The sequence below is a fragment of the Leucopleurus acutus genome (genome assembly GCF_964270905.1).
Source record: "Leucopleurus acutus genome assembly, chromosome: 11".
Lineage (NCBI taxonomy): Eukaryota > Metazoa > Chordata > Mammalia > Artiodactyla > Delphinidae > Leucopleurus > Leucopleurus acutus.
The window spans coordinates 96,259,682-96,277,868 of NC_139152.1; the positions used below are offsets into that span (position 1 = coordinate 96,259,682).

General features: G+C 38.3%; 1 protein-coding gene across 1 annotated transcript in view; it reads left to right on the forward strand.

The window, feature by feature from the left end:
- Positions 1–18,187, forward strand: part of EP300 (EP300 lysine acetyltransferase) — a 73,228-nt gene that overhangs the window by 24,016 nt on the left and 31,025 nt on the right. The window contains exons 3-10 of the mRNA XM_082850848.1: positions 4,310–4,486; positions 5,721–5,982; positions 7,281–7,394; positions 8,319–8,564; positions 12,677–12,770; positions 13,343–13,480; positions 15,689–15,806; positions 16,469–16,643. Coding sequence (XP_082706974.1) covers positions 4,310–4,486; positions 5,721–5,982; positions 7,281–7,394; positions 8,319–8,564; positions 12,677–12,770; positions 13,343–13,480; positions 15,689–15,806; positions 16,469–16,643 — 1,324 coding nt within the window. The remainder of the gene's footprint in view (positions 1–4,309; positions 4,487–5,720; positions 5,983–7,280; positions 7,395–8,318; positions 8,565–12,676; positions 12,771–13,342; positions 13,481–15,688; positions 15,807–16,468; positions 16,644–18,187) is intronic.

Sequence of the window (18,187 nt, forward strand, 5' to 3'; positions counted from 1 at the left end):
AGATAGAGCAGTGAATAAACTCACTTCATGGAACTTACTTTCTTTTTATATATATATATATATATATAAATTTATTTTATTTATTTTTGGCCGCGTTGGGTCTTCATTGCTGCGTGCCGGCTTTCTCTAGTTGCAGCAAGCGGGGGCTACTCTTCGTTGCAGTGCGCGGGCTTCTCATTGCAGTGGCTTCTCTTGTTGCGGAGCACAGGCTCTAGGCACATTGGGCTTCAGTAGTTGTGGCTCGTGGGCTCTATAGAGTGCAGGCTCAGTAGTTGTGGCGCACGGGCTTAGTTGCTCCGCGGCATGTGGGATCTTCCCGTACCAGGGCTCGAACCCATGCCCCCGCGTTGGCAGGCAGATTCTTAACCACTGCTCCACCAGGGAAGCCCGGAACTTACTTTCTAGTGTACACATAAGATATAAATTCATAGTGTTCCAGGTAAGTGCTGTGAAGAAAAATAAAGGAAGGAAAGGCGCATTGGGAGAAGGCCTAGGTTGAGAGTGGGGCACTGTCCTACTTCTAACCTAAATCACAAATTTCTGTATCAACATTGTTTCAGGGACTGGATATATAGCAGTAAATTAATCAGACAAAAATCCCTGTACCTGTGGAGCTTATATTTTCATGGAAAGGGGCAATTCAAATATAAAAACTTAATTATTAAAATATTTCCTTGTTTTAAATGAAACAAGGAAATCCCACCTATATTTTATATTTGAAAGTTGATGTAAATTGTTACTTTTGGAGCTCTTCTCTTAAAATTAACATCAGTTTGTGATGCGCTTTGGCATGTGATATTGAAGAGTGTTTAACCTATAAATTTTAAAGTAAGAGCAGTGATTGATATGTTGCATCTTTGTCTTTCTTGTGTGTTCTTGGATAGGCAAGGAGTGAAGCAGGTAGGAAGAGCCAGTTAAAAGGGTATTAAGTATAAGGCAGGGAGGAATAATCCATGTTGAGAGAGAAAAAGACAGATCTTAATGCCATATCCTGATGGGTTCTAAAGAGGAGGATCTTATTCCCAAATTTACGATCTAGATGGGTGTGGTTTTAGGTGTACAGTATCAATTTGAAAAATAGTCCCTGTGGGGTGATGACGCCCCCCTAAACTAAGGCAGTGGTATAAGAGTAATAGGACTGAGTCTAGAAAACGTTTAAGATTGGTTGTCAGTTCTGTTCTGAGAGATCCCTGTAGTCTTCCTTGTTTATCATTGTACGTGCTGCCCTGCCCCTGCCATGGTTAACATAGTGCCTGGCGAATGACTTGGATATAGATGTATTTATCAAATCTGATAGGCTGGAGGACATGTCAGGATGTTGTTTAATTTGTTATTATTTGGTGAATCACGGAGTCACATTTTCACATTTAGTATCGGTGTGCACTACTGTTGATGCCTGCAAGTCTTATTAAGGGATTTTTGTCCCTATGTTAAATGTTCCTAAACTGTTATATTTGTTGTATATTGGGCACTACTTTTTTATTTGTCAGTGTTTGGTACCATGGTGTGTCTTATGTGTTCCTGTGTTCCCTTTTAATGTATTGAACACTAAGAAACAACCTGTAGTGTCAGATTTATTTTTAAAGAAAGATAAAATAGTCCCCTGCAGGCCCTTTGGTTTTAGTTGCCTAGAACTGTGGCTTCCTGGTCCTCTGCCTTTTCAGTTTAGGTGGAGATCTGTATCGCTGCTGTTCAGGTAGGTGGTAGTTAACTAGTTGGACATCTGGATCCCATTAGCTATAGAGAAGGGAACAAGATCAAATAACTAACTACAGTGTAGCAGAAATTAAGTACAGTATATTCCCTTCCTATTCTATTTCGCGGGGGAGTAGTGGGGGGTGGGTAAATAGAAAGGGTAGTGGTGGAGGGGGTTGGTTGCATTTCATTTTCTAACACTGACAGCAGAACTCTGAGGGAGATAGGTAAACAAAAAGCCCGAGAGAGTCTTTGTTGGTCAGAGTGACCAGAAGGGTCAGGAGTGAATTACTGCCAGCTGACCCGCAGTTAGTGCAATCTGTATATTTGAGACCGTAGTCTGCTACAGAGTGAACTTGGAGTTTCTAGGTAATGCATTGTGACTGAGGGAACAAGCAATGTCAGGAATTGGTTGAAACTCGGTTAGTGTAGGCAGTCAAGGCAATATCCATGTGAACAAATGTGTGAAGGACCAGATTCTACTAGGATGTGTTTGATGAAGGTATTAGCTTATTAACAGGAGACATCAAGGCATCTTACAAATCCCAGCATTTTATCTATATAAATTATGGACTCTTAAATGGCTTTCGTTTTATGTCTACCATGAATTTCCATGCTAATAAGAAATACAAGTAAAATACTCCTCCAGGTGTAGGTGAGCATACTATTGGGACTATATTAGTATAAATATTAGTACTTTAAAAGCAATATGTAGGGCTTCCCTGGTGGCGCAGTGGTTGACAGTCCGCCTGCTGATGCAGGGGACACGGGTTCGTACCCCAGTCCAGGAAGATCCCACATGCCGCGGAGCGGCTGGGCCCGTGAGCCATGGCCGCTGAGCCTGTGCGTCCGGAGCCTGTGCTCCGCAACGGGAGAGGCCACAACAGTGAGAGGCCCGCGTACCGCAAAAAAAAAAGCAATATGTAGCAGCAGCACTCCCAGCCACATTGGAAACTACCAAAAGAAACCTGAACTTTGCATTTAAGCCTGTTTTTTGTATTTGATTTTCTGGCCAGATTCACGTAGGAAATTCCAGTTATTGGAGACTGAATAAATTTTTTACTCTGGATGCTTCCCATTCATGCTGCCTCATTTTTTTATGCTTTCACCCACACTATGCCACTTCCCTCAGTCTCGTTCCCTATCATCATTCCTGCCTCTTTGCGAATTTAATATTTTATTTCCTTTACAGGTTAGCATTCAGGAGTAAAAAATAGGAAAGGAGGGTGTGCCACTCAACTGCCTAGTTGTAGGGAAAGGGAAAATCTTAAGCAAATGCTGGCGATTCAAGAAGCACGATGCTCTCAGGTTTGCAAGTTAATGGGTATAGGAGATAGGATACCATGGAGAAGTAGTCAGTTCACATGAAGATCATGAAAGGTCTGGTATACCGTGGTTTTCCCCCTTTATGAGTAGAAACCAAGTGAGGACAGAAGGCAAGAAAACCTGTTAGTCACAGTCTACAAAAGCTGTGATGAAGAGCTTTGTGTTAGGACAGTGACAGTGGGCATGTATACATGGGAATGATGGGGATTGGGTGGCTAGAGGCAGAATTTGAAGGACCCTTTGATAGAATTGGATCTCTCTGAGAAGGATATAGAAATCTAGTATGACTCCTTTTAATTGGACAGTAGCTGTAGTGTAATTAGTTTTTATTCTGAGTGCTTGCCTAGTAGGTGATGATTGACTTACAGTGGGGTCTTATGTGGAAGGATAGAATTGTAAGTTGCATCATTGTTATCAGTAAAACATTTGGTTTTGAATAATTAATGCTCTGTTCAAGTTAATCATTATACAGTATGATGGTTCCACGTGGACTTACATAAACACAGGAAAAAACTTACTTTTTTTTCTTTTTTCTTTTTGGCCATACTGCACAGCATGTGGGATCTTAGTTCCACGACCAAGGATCGAACCTGTGCCCCCTTGCATTGGGAATGTGGAGTCCTAATCACTGGACTGCCAGGGAATTCCCGAAACTTGCTTTTTAAAGTACATAGGGATTGCACATACAATCAGATTACTTTAAGAGCCAAGAAGGCAATTTAATAAAGCAGCTAGGTGTAAGACAGCAAGAAATGGTGCAGACTTTGAAGTTTGCATGCTATACCTAAAGGATTCAGATTGAAAAAGTTTTAAAATCACTGTTCTATCCTGTCCCTAAGTAAAAAAGTACATATCCCCCCAGGCTACCAATCTTCTACCTTTTATATAAACAAAATGCTGGAATAAGCATTTTGATATATCAAGTTCTCTAATATATTTAAGGATTAGATGGTTTATTGAGTTGAATTGAATTTATTAAGTTATAGTTTGCACCTTAAATGAAAGTTATTTAGTGCATTAAAAGTGGAGATGAATGGCAGAGCCTGCTTAGTAGATATAGCTAAATGAAGACGCTTATACATTTTTCTAAAACGTTTATCGCATATTTACAGCAAACAGCTCTAAATTTACTGTACCTCAGGCCCCTAGATTATAGTCTGTTTATGTATACAGAGAGTTTCTTTTAAAATTGTCTTTGTAAATTAGGAAGTGGAAAAGGAAAGGAAATAGTAATTTCCTATTAGTGTGGGGAATAAGATTTAATTTCTCTTCTGTTTCTTGTTCTTAGATGGGAATGATGAACAACCCTAATCCTTACGGTTCACCATATACTCAGAATTCTGGACAGCAGATTGGAGCCAGTGGCCTTGGTCTACAGATTCCGACAAAGTCTGTACTACCAAATAGCTTATCTCCATTTGCAATGGACAAAAAGGCAGTTCCTGGTGGAGGAATGCCCAACATGGTGGGTAGTAATCTGTTTACAAATTTGTCTTCCATCTGACACTTTAACAGAATTGTGTTAAACCTCTTATGTCTTCTATTATACTATACACACTAGGATGTAATGGATGGCCCCTGTGATTGAGGAAGCTTGTGCCTTCCTTCCGTTTCACCTGGTGTTTTTTTACTTGCAGTATTGACCAATAAGGATGCTGTCCAAATAGGAGCAAATGGGGCTGCTACACTGAAAGTTTTGGGGTCCTGCCATATGCAGCTTCTCCTTGTGAGCAATTCTTTTTGTAGGATACAAAAGTGGAACCTTTTTCCTCTTGGGAAGGACTCTCTGAAAAAGGATTCCAACTCTCAATCACCACATCTACTGATTTGTATCTGATGCTATAACACAGAAGTAACTTCTCTTTCAAAGTTACAGATTGTTTTTAACAGTGATTTTTGTTATGGTAAAATCTCCAAAGCTTCTAACGTTGCTATTTTTCTAAAGTAGAACTATCTCCATTTGTAAATGTGTCAGGTAGTCCATGTCCATCTTTGGAAAAAATTGTCGTATAGGAATTTTATTTCCTTTTCAGATGTTTTAGGTTTTTTGCTTTGTGTCCCATAGTCATTGAATGCCTATATTTCAGATACTTCACTAAGTACTGGAGACAAAGATGAACAAAACATGTCATTTCTGCCTCCAGAAATGTTTACTTTTTTATTAGGAAAAACCAAATTTCTTCCAGGGTTTACAGAAACTAATTTTTCACCCACCTGAAAGGCCCCTGCCAGCTCTCCCAAGAAGCTCTTCACTATTCTTCAAAACCTAACTTGAACACGCTCTTCACAACAGATCCCTTCCTTTCCCCCCCTCGCACTGGAGTTTACCATGTCCTTCTCTTTCTGTTTTCAGAAGAGTTGCTTCAGAGCAACCAAATACAAATACACATTTTAAAAAAATTTTTATTGGAGTATAGTTGTTTTACAGCTGTCCTTCTCTTTCTTTTGCTCTCTGTATGTTATACATACTTTGATTATATTGCTTGCTAATATAGCAATTTGTTTTCTTGTTAAATTGAGCTTCTTGTTGGTAGAAGTCGTCATTTATCGTAGAATCCCCTGTGTCAAAAAATTGGGTCTGGTACCTGGTAGACTGTCCTTAAAGGTTTTCATTGAAAATCTCCAAGTCCGTATTTATTAAGGAGGTAGCAAACTATGACACCTAACATCAAATGCATCTTTATTGTTTTATCCCTTAGGGCCAGCAGCAGACCCCGCAGGTCCAGCAGCCAGGCCTGGTGACTCCGGTGGCCCAAGGGATGGGTTCTGGAGCACACACAGCTGATCCAGAGAAGCGCAAGCTCATCCAGCAGCAGCTTGTTCTCCTTTTGCACGCTCACAAGTGCCAGCGGCGAGAGCAGGCCAATGGGGAAGTGAGGCAGTGCAACCTTCCCCACTGTCGTACAATGAAGAACGTCCTTAACCACATGACACACTGCCAGTCAGGCAAGTCCTGCCAAGGTGAGTGGGCTCAAAAGGTTTTTGTGCTCAGCAATTAATATTTTTTTTTACAGTCAGAGCTGATCACATTTTCTCTCTTCTCTTTTGAGACTCCTTACTGATAATGCCTTACTCTGTATTTAATTATGATAAAATTCAGAATCATTTTGTGAATGAGTATCTAGAGATGTGGTAGGAGAGGAAGTTTTAGATTCTTCCCTTTTGGGGTGATACTGACTTTTATTTGCCCCAGCATAGCTTTAAATATTATTGAGGGTTTGCTAACTATCATGTAGGCCAATACTAAAAGAATGTTACCCAACTTAGTACAATTTGTATGTTTATAGAGTCATTAGAAATCTGTGTGTTGTTTTTTTTTTAATTTTTTATTGGAGTGTAGTTGATTTACAATGTTGTGTTAGTTTCTGCTGTACAGCAAAGTGAATCAGTTAAACATATACATATATCCACTCTTCTTTAGATTCTTTTCGCATACAGGTCATTACAGAATATTGAGTAGAGTTCCCTGTGCTATACACTAGGTCCTTATTAGTTATCTATTTTATATATAGTAGTGTGTATATGTCGATCCCAATTTCCCAGTTTATCCCCCCCTCCCTTTCCCTCGTGGGAACCATAAGTTTGTTTTTTACACCTGTAACTCTATTTCTGTTTTGTAAATAAGTTAATTTGTACCATTTCTTTTTTTTAAGAGAAATCTGTTTTTATAGGGGTTTTTTTAAATTTATTTAATTTATTTATTTTTGGCTGTCTCGGGTCTTTGTTGCTGCACGGGGGCTTTCTCTAGTTGTGGTAGGTGGGGGCTACTCTTTGTTGTGGCACGCAGGCTTCTCATTGCAGTGGCTTCTCTTGTTGCGGAGCACAGGCTCAGTAGTTGTGGCGCACGGGCTTTGTTGCTCTGCAGCATGTGGGATCTTCCCGGACCAGGGATCGAACCCATGACCCCTGTATGGAAGGCGGATTCTTAACCACTGCACCACCAGGGAAGTCCCCAGGTTTTTATAATGTAAAGTAGATTGCACAGCTTTGTGGTGAAAAATAGAGGCTCTGGAAGCCAGACCACTTGAGTTTGAATCCCACTTTGGTTGCTCTGTGACTTTGTACACATTACTTAACCAGTTTTTGCCTGTTTTCTCAACTATAAAGTGGGAGGATTAATAACTACCCTATAGAGGTGTTATGAATATGCAATGAGTTAATAGCATTTGTAGCACTCATTATGTGATCGATAAGTTAGCTAACAGTAATATAAAAATAAAACCTGCATTTGAAAAAATAATCATTTTTCTTCTTTTTAGTGGCACACTGTGCATCTTCTCGACAAATCATTTCACACTGGAAGAATTGTACAAGGCATGATTGTCCTGTGTGTCTACCCCTTAAAAATGCTGGAGATAAGAGAAATCAACAGTGTAAGTGACTAAATCTTTTGAAGTTTTATATCAAAAGTATTCTTAGACTCACCAGCACAACTTGGTGAGATGGTAGAGTACCTCTTGATTGTGTGAAGTTCCTGTGACTGCCTAGTGCTATCACACTAGATTATTTCCACTTACCACTAACTTCATATTAATAAGGTTAGAATGGAAGTACTTATTACCTAAAATAAGATCCAGAAAGATCATTGCTTTGACATTGGGCAAGTTACTCTTTTATACCTGTGATATAAATATTTAGATAATTTGAAATTAATGTAAAAAGAAAGAAGAAAGTTTGAGATTATTTTTAGAAGCCTGGGGTGATGAGCTTTTCTTAGAAGAAAGACAAGTCAAAAGTAGAAAGTGCAGCCACCACACCTCCTTTAGAAACAAAACATTTAGCATTTAGGATTGAAAGATAAATTTGGAACTGTATATATAGCATGTTTTTTAAAAGTAATTAAATTCCATAAATTAATGAAGAAATCATAAATAGCCCAGTAGAGAATTGGGACTAGGAAATAGTTCACTAGAGGGAGGAAATACCAAAAAGTTCCCTGTTAAATTAAGGAATGAAATAAAGTACCATTTCTCTCCTGTCACATTGATAGAAATGATGCTACCTGGTGTTGGCTTTTGTGTGGCTCTGAGGCATTTCATACACTCTGATGGGAATATTGATACAGCCTGTGGGAAGGCTTTTGGGTATTTTGGATCAAAAGCTTTTCATGCCAATGATCCCCTTTGACCAATCAGTTCTGCATCTAGAAATTTTTTCAAGGAAATAATGGGAAACAAGATGTGTGTATTTCATAATCACGTAACAATAATTTTGTGTTTAAAATTCACTCAGACATCCTAGTGTTTTCTTTCTCACCATCTTTAACGTTGTAATACTGTTTCTTTTGTTTTCTCTAGCAATTCTGACTGGAGCACCAGTTGGACTTGGAAATACTAGCTCTCTAGGGGTGGGTCAACAGTCTACTCCCAGCCTAAGCACTGTTAGTCAGATTGATCCCAGCTCTATAGAAAGGGCTTATGCAGCCCTTGGACTACCCTATCAAGTAAATCAGATGCCAACACAGCCCCAGGTGCAAGCAAAGAACCAGCAGAACCAGCAATCTGGACAGTCTCCCCAGGGGATGCGGCCCATGAGCAACATGAGTAAGTCTGTGTCCTCCTAGTGACAGATGTGATACCAGTTGTGTGTGTAAATACCATGTAATATGCAAGGTTAACTTCTTTGTTTATTTTAGTCTCTGTGTGTGTATCTCTTTTATTGTCTCTCTTTCTCTCCCTGTCTCCCTCTCTTACTTTTTTTGTTACATGATTAATTTTTTGAAGTAACTTTTAAAGATTATAGTGTAGAAATCCCCTTGTAGTCCACATACCAGAGGCAACTGCTATTGGTTTATATCCTTCTTAATCCTGTTATACATATATTAGTTTATATTTCTAGAAGTGGGATCCCATGTGTTATAACAGACTTATTTCTTTACACAATGTGGACATCTTTCCGTTTCCATGTCTAATGTATCCTTTTTAATACTTGTATTTTGTTGCATAGAACAGTGTGTTACAGGTGGACATTTATGTTTCCAAATTTTTTGATATTTTAAATGCCACAAAGAAACTGTTTTGGCTCGAAGTATTCTTTTGGTAGTATTCTTTTGATTTGAAATGTTTGGTTATTGTTAATATAGATTTCTGCATATCTGGCAGCAGTAGTCGTTTGCCTTTGAAATAGTTTATCAAATACACTTGTTCTCCTAACCTCTTCCTGTAATAAAACTGAGAGGGAAGGGGAAGTGTAAGCAGTGTTTTAATATCCTGATTTGGTGGTAGTTTTTATTCTCTAATTGTATGGTAAAATAAAGGAGATTTGCCCTATGACTATCCCTTTACTGTCAGGCAGTTGAACATCTAAGCAATTTTATATAAATTGTTAAATGCCCAGCACAGGTAAGCCCATAACTTTTAATTATTTGCCTCTTATTCTAAGATTGTTCTTGATGATGAAGTTCTTCTGTAATTAGACAACTGTCTAATTTGGAATAATCTACCATGCTTTTTCCTTTGAAACCCATTTTCATCCCTCTATTAGTAAGTGCAGTAGGCTTTAGTTTCTGCAAACTGTTTGATTCTAAATGAGAAAATTGGGCACGCTACTCTTGTAAGAATGTAGATCTTACTGATTTTTATTTTTAACTTAAGGAAATGTACACTATTTCATAACAAGCAATGCTAACTTGTTAAACAGTTATTGAGAAAGGAGTTTTAAAAACTGGACTAGAAACCGGAATGAAGAGCATTCCTGCCTTTTCAGGCTTGTTTTCAAGCTCTTATTTATTAAAAGAGAGATCTGAGGACTTCATTCCCCCCCTTTTCCATCTCCTTCTCTCCCTCCCCCTCCCCTCCCTCCCCCTCCTCCCCTCCCTCCCCCTCCCTCCCCCTCCCCCCTCCCTCCCCCCCCCCCCCCCCCTGCTCCCTCTCCAACTTATGATTGCTTTTTTCCTCTCTCTTTCAAAGTTATGTAGAGTGCATCTTCCTTGAGCTTTAGGATCTTGACCCAATGCAGCTGTCTACCCCTGGCCTAGATTTTCATTTTTGTAATTGGTTGTTTCCCATTACTTTTTCAAGTTTCTGTGTATAATTACCAGTTTAGTTCTTGTCATCTTCTCTTGTATCATCTGTGTATTTGCATGTACATTTATATATACCCACAAGATTATTTGAAAGTTAACTAACTTCTTGGATTTCTTTTTTCCCCTTTCTCAGTGTCTTTTTAAAAAATGTTTTAGGATTAAGATTAATCAGGTTTTTCCATTTCTTGTTATTGAATTAACGGTGCCTTTTTGATAATAATCATCATTGTGAGCCAGTACTTTTAGAATACCTCAGATATTTCATTGTTGTGTCAGAGCCCATCTTGAAAACTGGTGTAAAACAAACATAAAATGTCATCATGGTTTCTTTTCTTCAGGCACAAGCCAGATAGTCAAAGGCCTCCTTTGAAGTAATTTTTCCTTTTATACCAAAGTCCTGTAATGCAGGGACATTCTCAGAGTTATAAATTTTACGTACCTGTGAGTGACAAGGGCATTTGAATAAAAACAGCATTCACTTAGATGTGCTGTGTGCTGAAAAAAACATACTAAAGGGGGCATGATCCCTACTTTTGAAACATCTCTAGTTTGGATGGGCAGGTAAGTGACTAAATAGGCAAAATAGCAAGATCTCTACTACGTGTATCAGGTTATAGAGACTCTGTAACAGGGAGAGCAAGAGGGAATCCACTCCAGAACTCCATATTAGAGCTTTTTACTGTAAGCCTTCCATGACCATATTTGACCACATTCTTAATCTTCTGGTTTCTATTGAATTCACTTATTCTGTAAAGATTGTGTTAGGGCTTAGAAAAAATACGTATTCTCCTATGGCTTAGGATTCCCCCTAGGGCTTTAAAATACACACACACACACACACACACACACACACATACACACACACACACACACTCACTGAATATTAGGTGCCTTGAATTCTTTTTTTGTTCATTTTCTTTCTGACTTATTCTCTCAGTGCCAGTAGTGTCTTTCTTCTTACGTTTTTGTATTCTCAAGTGAATGCTCACTCTTAGGCTCTTGAATGCGAACCTATATAAGGGTATCCTTCTCAAGGAGGAGAAGCCATGGCTACCCTTATGGAGCTATTACTTGCAGTAATGGACCCAGATACTTCAGAGGGAATGTTTGGCTGTGTTTTCATGTGCCATCAGAAGGCAGTAAGATAAGCAAATTGATACATAGTGTAATCACTTTTTCTTTTACCTTCATATTCTTACGACCAGTAAAACAAATCTGTGTTAAGGGTACGTAATTTTTCTAAAAATGAGTATTCACACGTGGAGTGTTCATAGTGACAAGTAGACCACTACCAGCAACTACATTTTAGAGCCTGCCTTGATGATGTCAGAAGCAGAGTTCTGCCTAAGCATTTGGGAAGCATGATGAAAGAAGGCAACAGGATTTTTATTAGCCATTGTCTAGAAATCTAGTCAATTATTTTCATTTTATGGAAGTTTTTTCTTTTTTTTAATATCTTGGAGGGTATATTAATAAAATTGTATATCAGAAAAATTTTTAACCACACGAAAATCTGGTTTAGTGTAAATATTGTTTGTTTTTTGTTTTTAAAGAAATAATATTCATTAAAATCATTAATCAAAAAAGTTAATATGTGTACATAGAGCTATTCAAGCCAATTTGAAGGAGTATTCAATTAAAAATGTTTAACCCAAACACTGTTTTTCATTCCCCTCCCTAGGGGTCATCATACATGTCCTTACATAGATTGTGCTTATGAAAGCACCTGCATATATTAATTCAGTTCCCTAAACAATTTTGGTTCTAGTTTTTTAGCTCCTTTTAACATCATTACTCTTATGTCTGTCCATACATATATAACTGTAAGACAATATCAAGTGGAAATCCTAAGTCAATGAATATATGCACGCATTTTTTCATTTGTTTAGCAGTTACCAGATAGCTCTCCCAAGAGTGGGTCAGTTTACACATCTGTGAATTTTTATTGAAAATGCTTCTTTTCCCAAACCTTTCTCAACACTTGGTATTCTCAGACTTTATAAAAAAGTTTTCACAGGAATTCCCTGGCCGTCCAGTGGTTAGGACTCCAGGCTTCCACTGCAGGGGGCACAGTTTCGATCCCTGGTTGGGTAACTAAGATCCCATGAGCCACTAAGATCCCTCAAGCCGCACGGCCAAAAGAAAAAAAAAAGTTTTCATATTCTCGTACATGAAAAATATATTACTTTAAGTTTTACTTTAAATGCAGTTGAACATACTTGCATACTTTTAAAGCTGTTGTATTTCTTTTTTATGTAAATTGCCTATTCCTTTCCTCTTGGATTCTTCATCTTTTTCTCACTGGGTTGTAAAGGTACTTTGTGTATTAGCCTTTATATATGTGTTGCTAATTATATCGCAAATGATTGTTTATTATATACAATGCTAGCATTTTTTCCCCCGATTTGTCTTCTGTCTCTTGACTTTGTCTATGGTGATTATTTTACTTATTACTCAAATTTCTAAATGTCCTTAAGACTTCTGTTTTGGGTCTTACTTTAAAAGGATAAAAATTTCTGTGATATTTTCTTCTAGTACTTTCATAGCTTTTCCTTTCTCTTCATCTGTTTTTGTTGTTTTTATTGTTGCTGGTATTTAAAATACTCTGTCTTGCTTTTTGTTTTGACCTAGGTGCTAGTCCTATGGGAGTAAATGGAGGTGTAGGGGTTCAAACGTCGAATCTTCTTTCTGACTCGATGTTGCATTCAGCCATAAATTCTCAAAAGTAAGTTTTATCTTGGGTTGTGCCCTTTGTCAGATTTCAGACACTTGTTAGAATTCCTTGAGTTTTTTTAGTTTGCTTGATTTGAAGATATCCTTGATGAATGAAGACAAATAATATGTTTGAGTTTATTCTTTAGGCTCTCTATAACCTCTTTAGAAATTGTATCAATTATTTGGGGTAACTGACACCTTCCCACATACAGTAGAAAGTTCCAAATGCAGCTGCTTAAAAAACGAGTTTGCTCTATCCCAGTGTTAACAATTAATCCATTGCCCAGTGGATTCCCTGGGATAAGCTGTGTCAAAGTGACAACTTAGTCTTATAACACAAGACTTAGTCTTTTAAACACAAGACATCATCTACCCCTTCACACAAAGAAATGTTGTGGGTTTAACTCTTTTCCCTCACACAAGTACAAATACATACACACCATTTCCCCCAGACTTCTTTATGTGTAAATAGACTTATCATAGTGTATTGGTCCTATTGCAGTCATCACTGTCAGCTCTACTTAAATGAGATCCTCCTTCTCCTACCCTTCTTCACTAAAACTATTTCACTCCTTTTAAAAGCCCAATGATGAGTGAAAATGCCAGTGTGGCCTCCCTGGGTCCTATGCCAACAGCAGCTCAACCATCCAGTACTGGAATTCGGAAACAATGGCATGAAGATATTACTCAGGATCTTCGAAATCATCTTGTTCACAAACTGTAAGATTGTCGTCTTGTCTTATTCATAAGGAGTTACCAGGTCAACATGCTACCAATCTGCCAGGCACTTAAACACAAGAGAAATATTACTGATTTTTCTATAGCCTGGCTGCTGCTGCTGCTACTTCTATGGCTTTCCTGCTTCCTATTCTCTGCTTCTCAACATTTTCACCATCATTTGTTAGGAGTTTTTCAGCCTTTAATGGTGTGTGAATGATTCTGCCTAGCAACAATAATCAATATATATTAGTTAAAAATTATTCATTTAGGGCTTAGGTGGTTGAGAGTCTGCCTGCCGATGCAGGGGACACGGATTCGAGCCCCAGTGCGGGAGGATCCCACATGCTGCGGAGCGGCTGGGCCCGTGAGCCATGGCCGCTGAGCCTGCACGTCCAGAGCCTGTGCTCTGCAACGGGAGAGGCCACAACAGTGAGAGGCCCGCGTACCGCAAAAAAAAAATTATTCATTTAATGCTATCTTAACAAAACTCATATTTTAAAAGAAAATCTAGGTCTTAGATCATTAGAATGGTAGAGGCAACACTGTCTTCTGTTGTTATCCTTGGTAAAGCTTTTATTATCTTGACAAATTGAATCTGTTTGGGTGGTCTCTCTGTGGTCTTCTGGTCCTCCAAATGTGCACATTGTAGTAGTATGTGAAATACCCCTGCACTGTTTGGTGTGAAGTTTATGTATGCCAGGCACACTGCCTCACAAGCACTGTCTTGTTGGATGAAAGAGGGGGAAGGCTTATAGCGTGGTAAAATGTAATGTGCCCAGTATCCTAAAGATAGAGCTCTGCCCTTACTGATTAGAGAGCTTATACTTCAAACAAAATGCAGCATTTTTTTTTTTTCTTGGAAGAATCAGTCTTTTTTCATTTCCCTTACACTTAATAGAGGGATCTCCTTCAATTCATCCAATTTTGTATTGGCTTAGAACCATGTGGTCTGTCTTTTATCTTCTTATTTTTATGTTACATTGGCCTACTAATTCAACTTGAGCTTCATTTAGGAGTTCTCAAATGATAGCATCAATAATGGAATTTGACACAAGGAGAAAACTCTGAGATTTTAATACTGAATTAATAAGGAATAACCAAAACAAACTTATCTTGTGATCACAATAGATTATTTAGGATTGATCATCTGACTTGATGTTAAATGTTTATTATGTACTTGCAAATTTTTTACTAATTCGGGTTTTCCATTTATTTCTTCTCCACTTGGTTATTTCAGGTATAATACACAACTGAACATGAGATGTCCAGATGATAAAATTAGTAGCTGACATCACATTTTGTCAACCTTCAGGAAAGTTAGTGCCAAGCATTTTGCAGGGAATTGCTAGAGAGCAAAAGACATTGAATTTAGCAGAATTATTATGCATTTTTGTTCCCTTCACTTCAAGTTTTTGATCATTTAAGATTTTGTAGAGATTATTCAGTTTTATTTTACTAAGCTGAATAAAGAGAGTAGAAGGATCTTAAGGCTGTTGGTACTTTGGCAAAGGTCAGGTTTTCTCACTTCCTTTATGCAAATAGCACAGTATAAGTTTTTTTTAATTTTATTTGTTTATTTATTTATTTTTGGCTGCGTTGGGTCTTCATTGCTGTGCACGGGCTTTCTCTGGTTGCAGCGAGTGGGGGCTACTCTTCATTGAGGCGCATGGGCTTCTCATTGCAGTGGCTTCTCTTGTTATGGAGCACGGGCTCTAGGCACACGGACTTCAGTAGCTGCGGCACGTGGGCTCAGTAGTTGTGGCTCACGGGCTCTAGAGTGCAGGCTCAGTAGTTGTGGCGCACGGGCTTAGTTGCTCCGCAGCATGTGGGATCTTCCCGGACCAGGGCTCAAACCCGGGTCCCCTGCATAGGCAGGCGGATTCTTAACCACTGTACCACCAGGGAGGTCCCACAGTATAAGTTTCTTGCTCTACGTTAGAGTGACTGGGACCAGAGAGTATTTTTATGGAGTCATTTCTTAATTCTGATCAGGAAAACCCTTTCAGTACCACAGAGAGACACTTTCATTTTGGTCAGTAATTTATATTTGAAGACATCTCATACCTCATTTTAAAATTTTACCTAAAGTGTTCGTTGTATAAAAATGAGTAAATACTAATCAGGAAGACATTTAAAATACTGTGTACTTATATGGTGAGTAAAAAAATGCTGACATGATATAATAGTAGAAGGATTTTCTATTCCTAGTGTTCAAGCCATATTTCCTACTCCGGATCCTGCTGCTTTAAAAGACAGACGGATGGAAAACCTGGTTGCATATGCCCGGAAAGTGGAAGGGGACATGTATGAATCTGCAAACAATCGAGTGAGCATCTGTTTTTTCCTACTCAAGGCAAAAGTGGACCTCTTCTGGCTGTTTAGTTTATTCCTCTTAGTTGCACATACACGGAATACTATACTTTAGAGGACACCCTTTAGCCATCCTGTCTTATTCTCACTGTGGAGTCACGATAACAAAGCAGTTTTCTTAAAGTGTACGTCAAGAATCTTACATTTTTCCTCTTAATAATACAGTGCACTCATGTGGCACTTTATCTGGGTTGTCCTTCTGTCAGCTAAAAAGTGGTTGAGCTGTTACCAGCTCTGTGCTATTTTCACTAGAATATGGTGAATCAGCTGCTTAGTATTTTCATCTCAAGTAGTATTTCTGTATCAGTTGAACCTTCCTCCCTAAATTGGCACTTTTTCAAAATGTAGCATATTCTTCCCACATGCTGTAAATTGTAAACCTACTTTGAAAAGTCATGCTTTACTATGTAGGTTCATTATATAGCAGCTATTCATATGATCATTCCAAACATGAGCTCATATTTTTAATGTTGTAGGAAAGTAGATTAGATTTACTCTTCTCCGTTTTCATTTCTGCCTACCTTTTTAAATGAAGCTAATGTCTGTTCTTAGTTCATTTTTTGTTACCTGATGGTAGTCCCCCTTTTTTCCTCATCTCTATTTTCAAAATTCAAAAAGGCGGAATACTACCACCTGCTAGCTGAGAAGATCTATAAGATCCAGAAAGAACTGGAAGAAAAACGAAGGACTAGACTACAAAAACAGAACATGCTACCAAGTGCTGCAAGCATGGTGCCAGTTTCCATGAACCCAGGGCCTAACATGGGGCAGCCACAACCAGGAATGACTTCTAGTAAGTGCTTTTTATTATATTTATTTTGGGGAGAAACTGAAATAAAACGGTACCTAACCAAATTCACTAATTTGCATTAGCTTGTGTAACTATTCTTGAGCTTTCAAATGACTCTTTTTTGCCTTTTCAAAGAAAATAATTCATTCTCTAGTAAAAACAGTAAGCTGAACAGTATATTGAAATTTCTGGACATGACTTGACAATATGGCATCATTTTTAGTGCCAAAGATATTATTCTGTCATAGTGACACCTAGGAAGTGATAGTCCACAGGTTTTCACTGATTTGCATATGGTAGGCAGCCAGCCAATAGATGTAGACTGAGCAGGTTCAAATGCCTTACTGGCTTTGATACATCCTAAACAATATGTTACTTACGTTGTCACACTTTCTTCCTGACCCAATATGTTCAAAGTCTAAGAACTGTTTATTTTTTAGAAGCATCATTTGAAATTCATCTTGACAGTTTCAGCCTTCTTGACCTAATGAATTAACTGGATAGCCAAGATGATCATGCATTCCATTATTCATTTATTGACTCATTACTAGGTTCCAAGCAGTGAAATATGGTGTGGGTACACAACTGTGAGGAAAAATACAGGCTACTTAAATGATGTGTGAAAGGCTATGATAGGGAAAACCTATGTTTCTTGAGTCAGGGAAAGCTGGCTACCTATAGATAGTGCCAAATGAGCCAGCAGGTACCAACTCTTAGGCCATTAGTGGATTATAAGTGGGCTGAGAAATTCACCCCCCACAGGCCTTGAAGTAGTCAAATGGAGAACTTTTAGCAGCCTCATTTGTTAACTGCAGTGTTGTACTAGATATATTTTCTCATTGAGCCATGATGTGAAAAAAATTGAGAATAGCATTTCTGGCAGAGGGAACAGCATACACAGAGGCCCCACTAGCAAGGGAAAATGCAGGTATTTTTTGAGTAGGTACGAGAACAATTGTTCAGAAACAAAGTCAAGACTAGAGTTGTGGACACTGCCTCAGTGCTAATGGTTTGAACTAGGGCAGTAACTAAGATACAGAGACAAGTAGACAAATTTGAGATACTTGGGTGTGGTTGAATTTACTTGAATTCTTCAGAAATTTGAGCCAAGTTAAAAGTTTATCAGATGTTAAACTGTAGTGTTACGTTAAAATAAAGACAGGATGGTACTGGTGCAGTAGGGTAGGGATAAATATTAGTGGAACTGAATAGCCCTAAGTATGTGTTTATAGACTGAGATTCCTGTCTTACCCCATACACAGGAATTAATTGTAGAAGAATCCAAATTTTTTAAACTATAAACCAAAAAATCAAAAGTACTACAGAGAATACTGAAGCAAATATAAAATGAAATGAGAAAGGTCTCTAAAGTAAATACTACCTGGTAGCTTTTTTTTTTTTAAATGAATTTATTTATTATATTATTTATTGTTTCTGGCTGCGTTGGGTCTTTGTTGCTGCTTCATTGCTTTTCTCTAGTTGCAGCGAGCGGGGGCCACTCCTCATTGCAGTGTGCAGGCTTCTCATTGCGGTGACTTCTCTTGTTG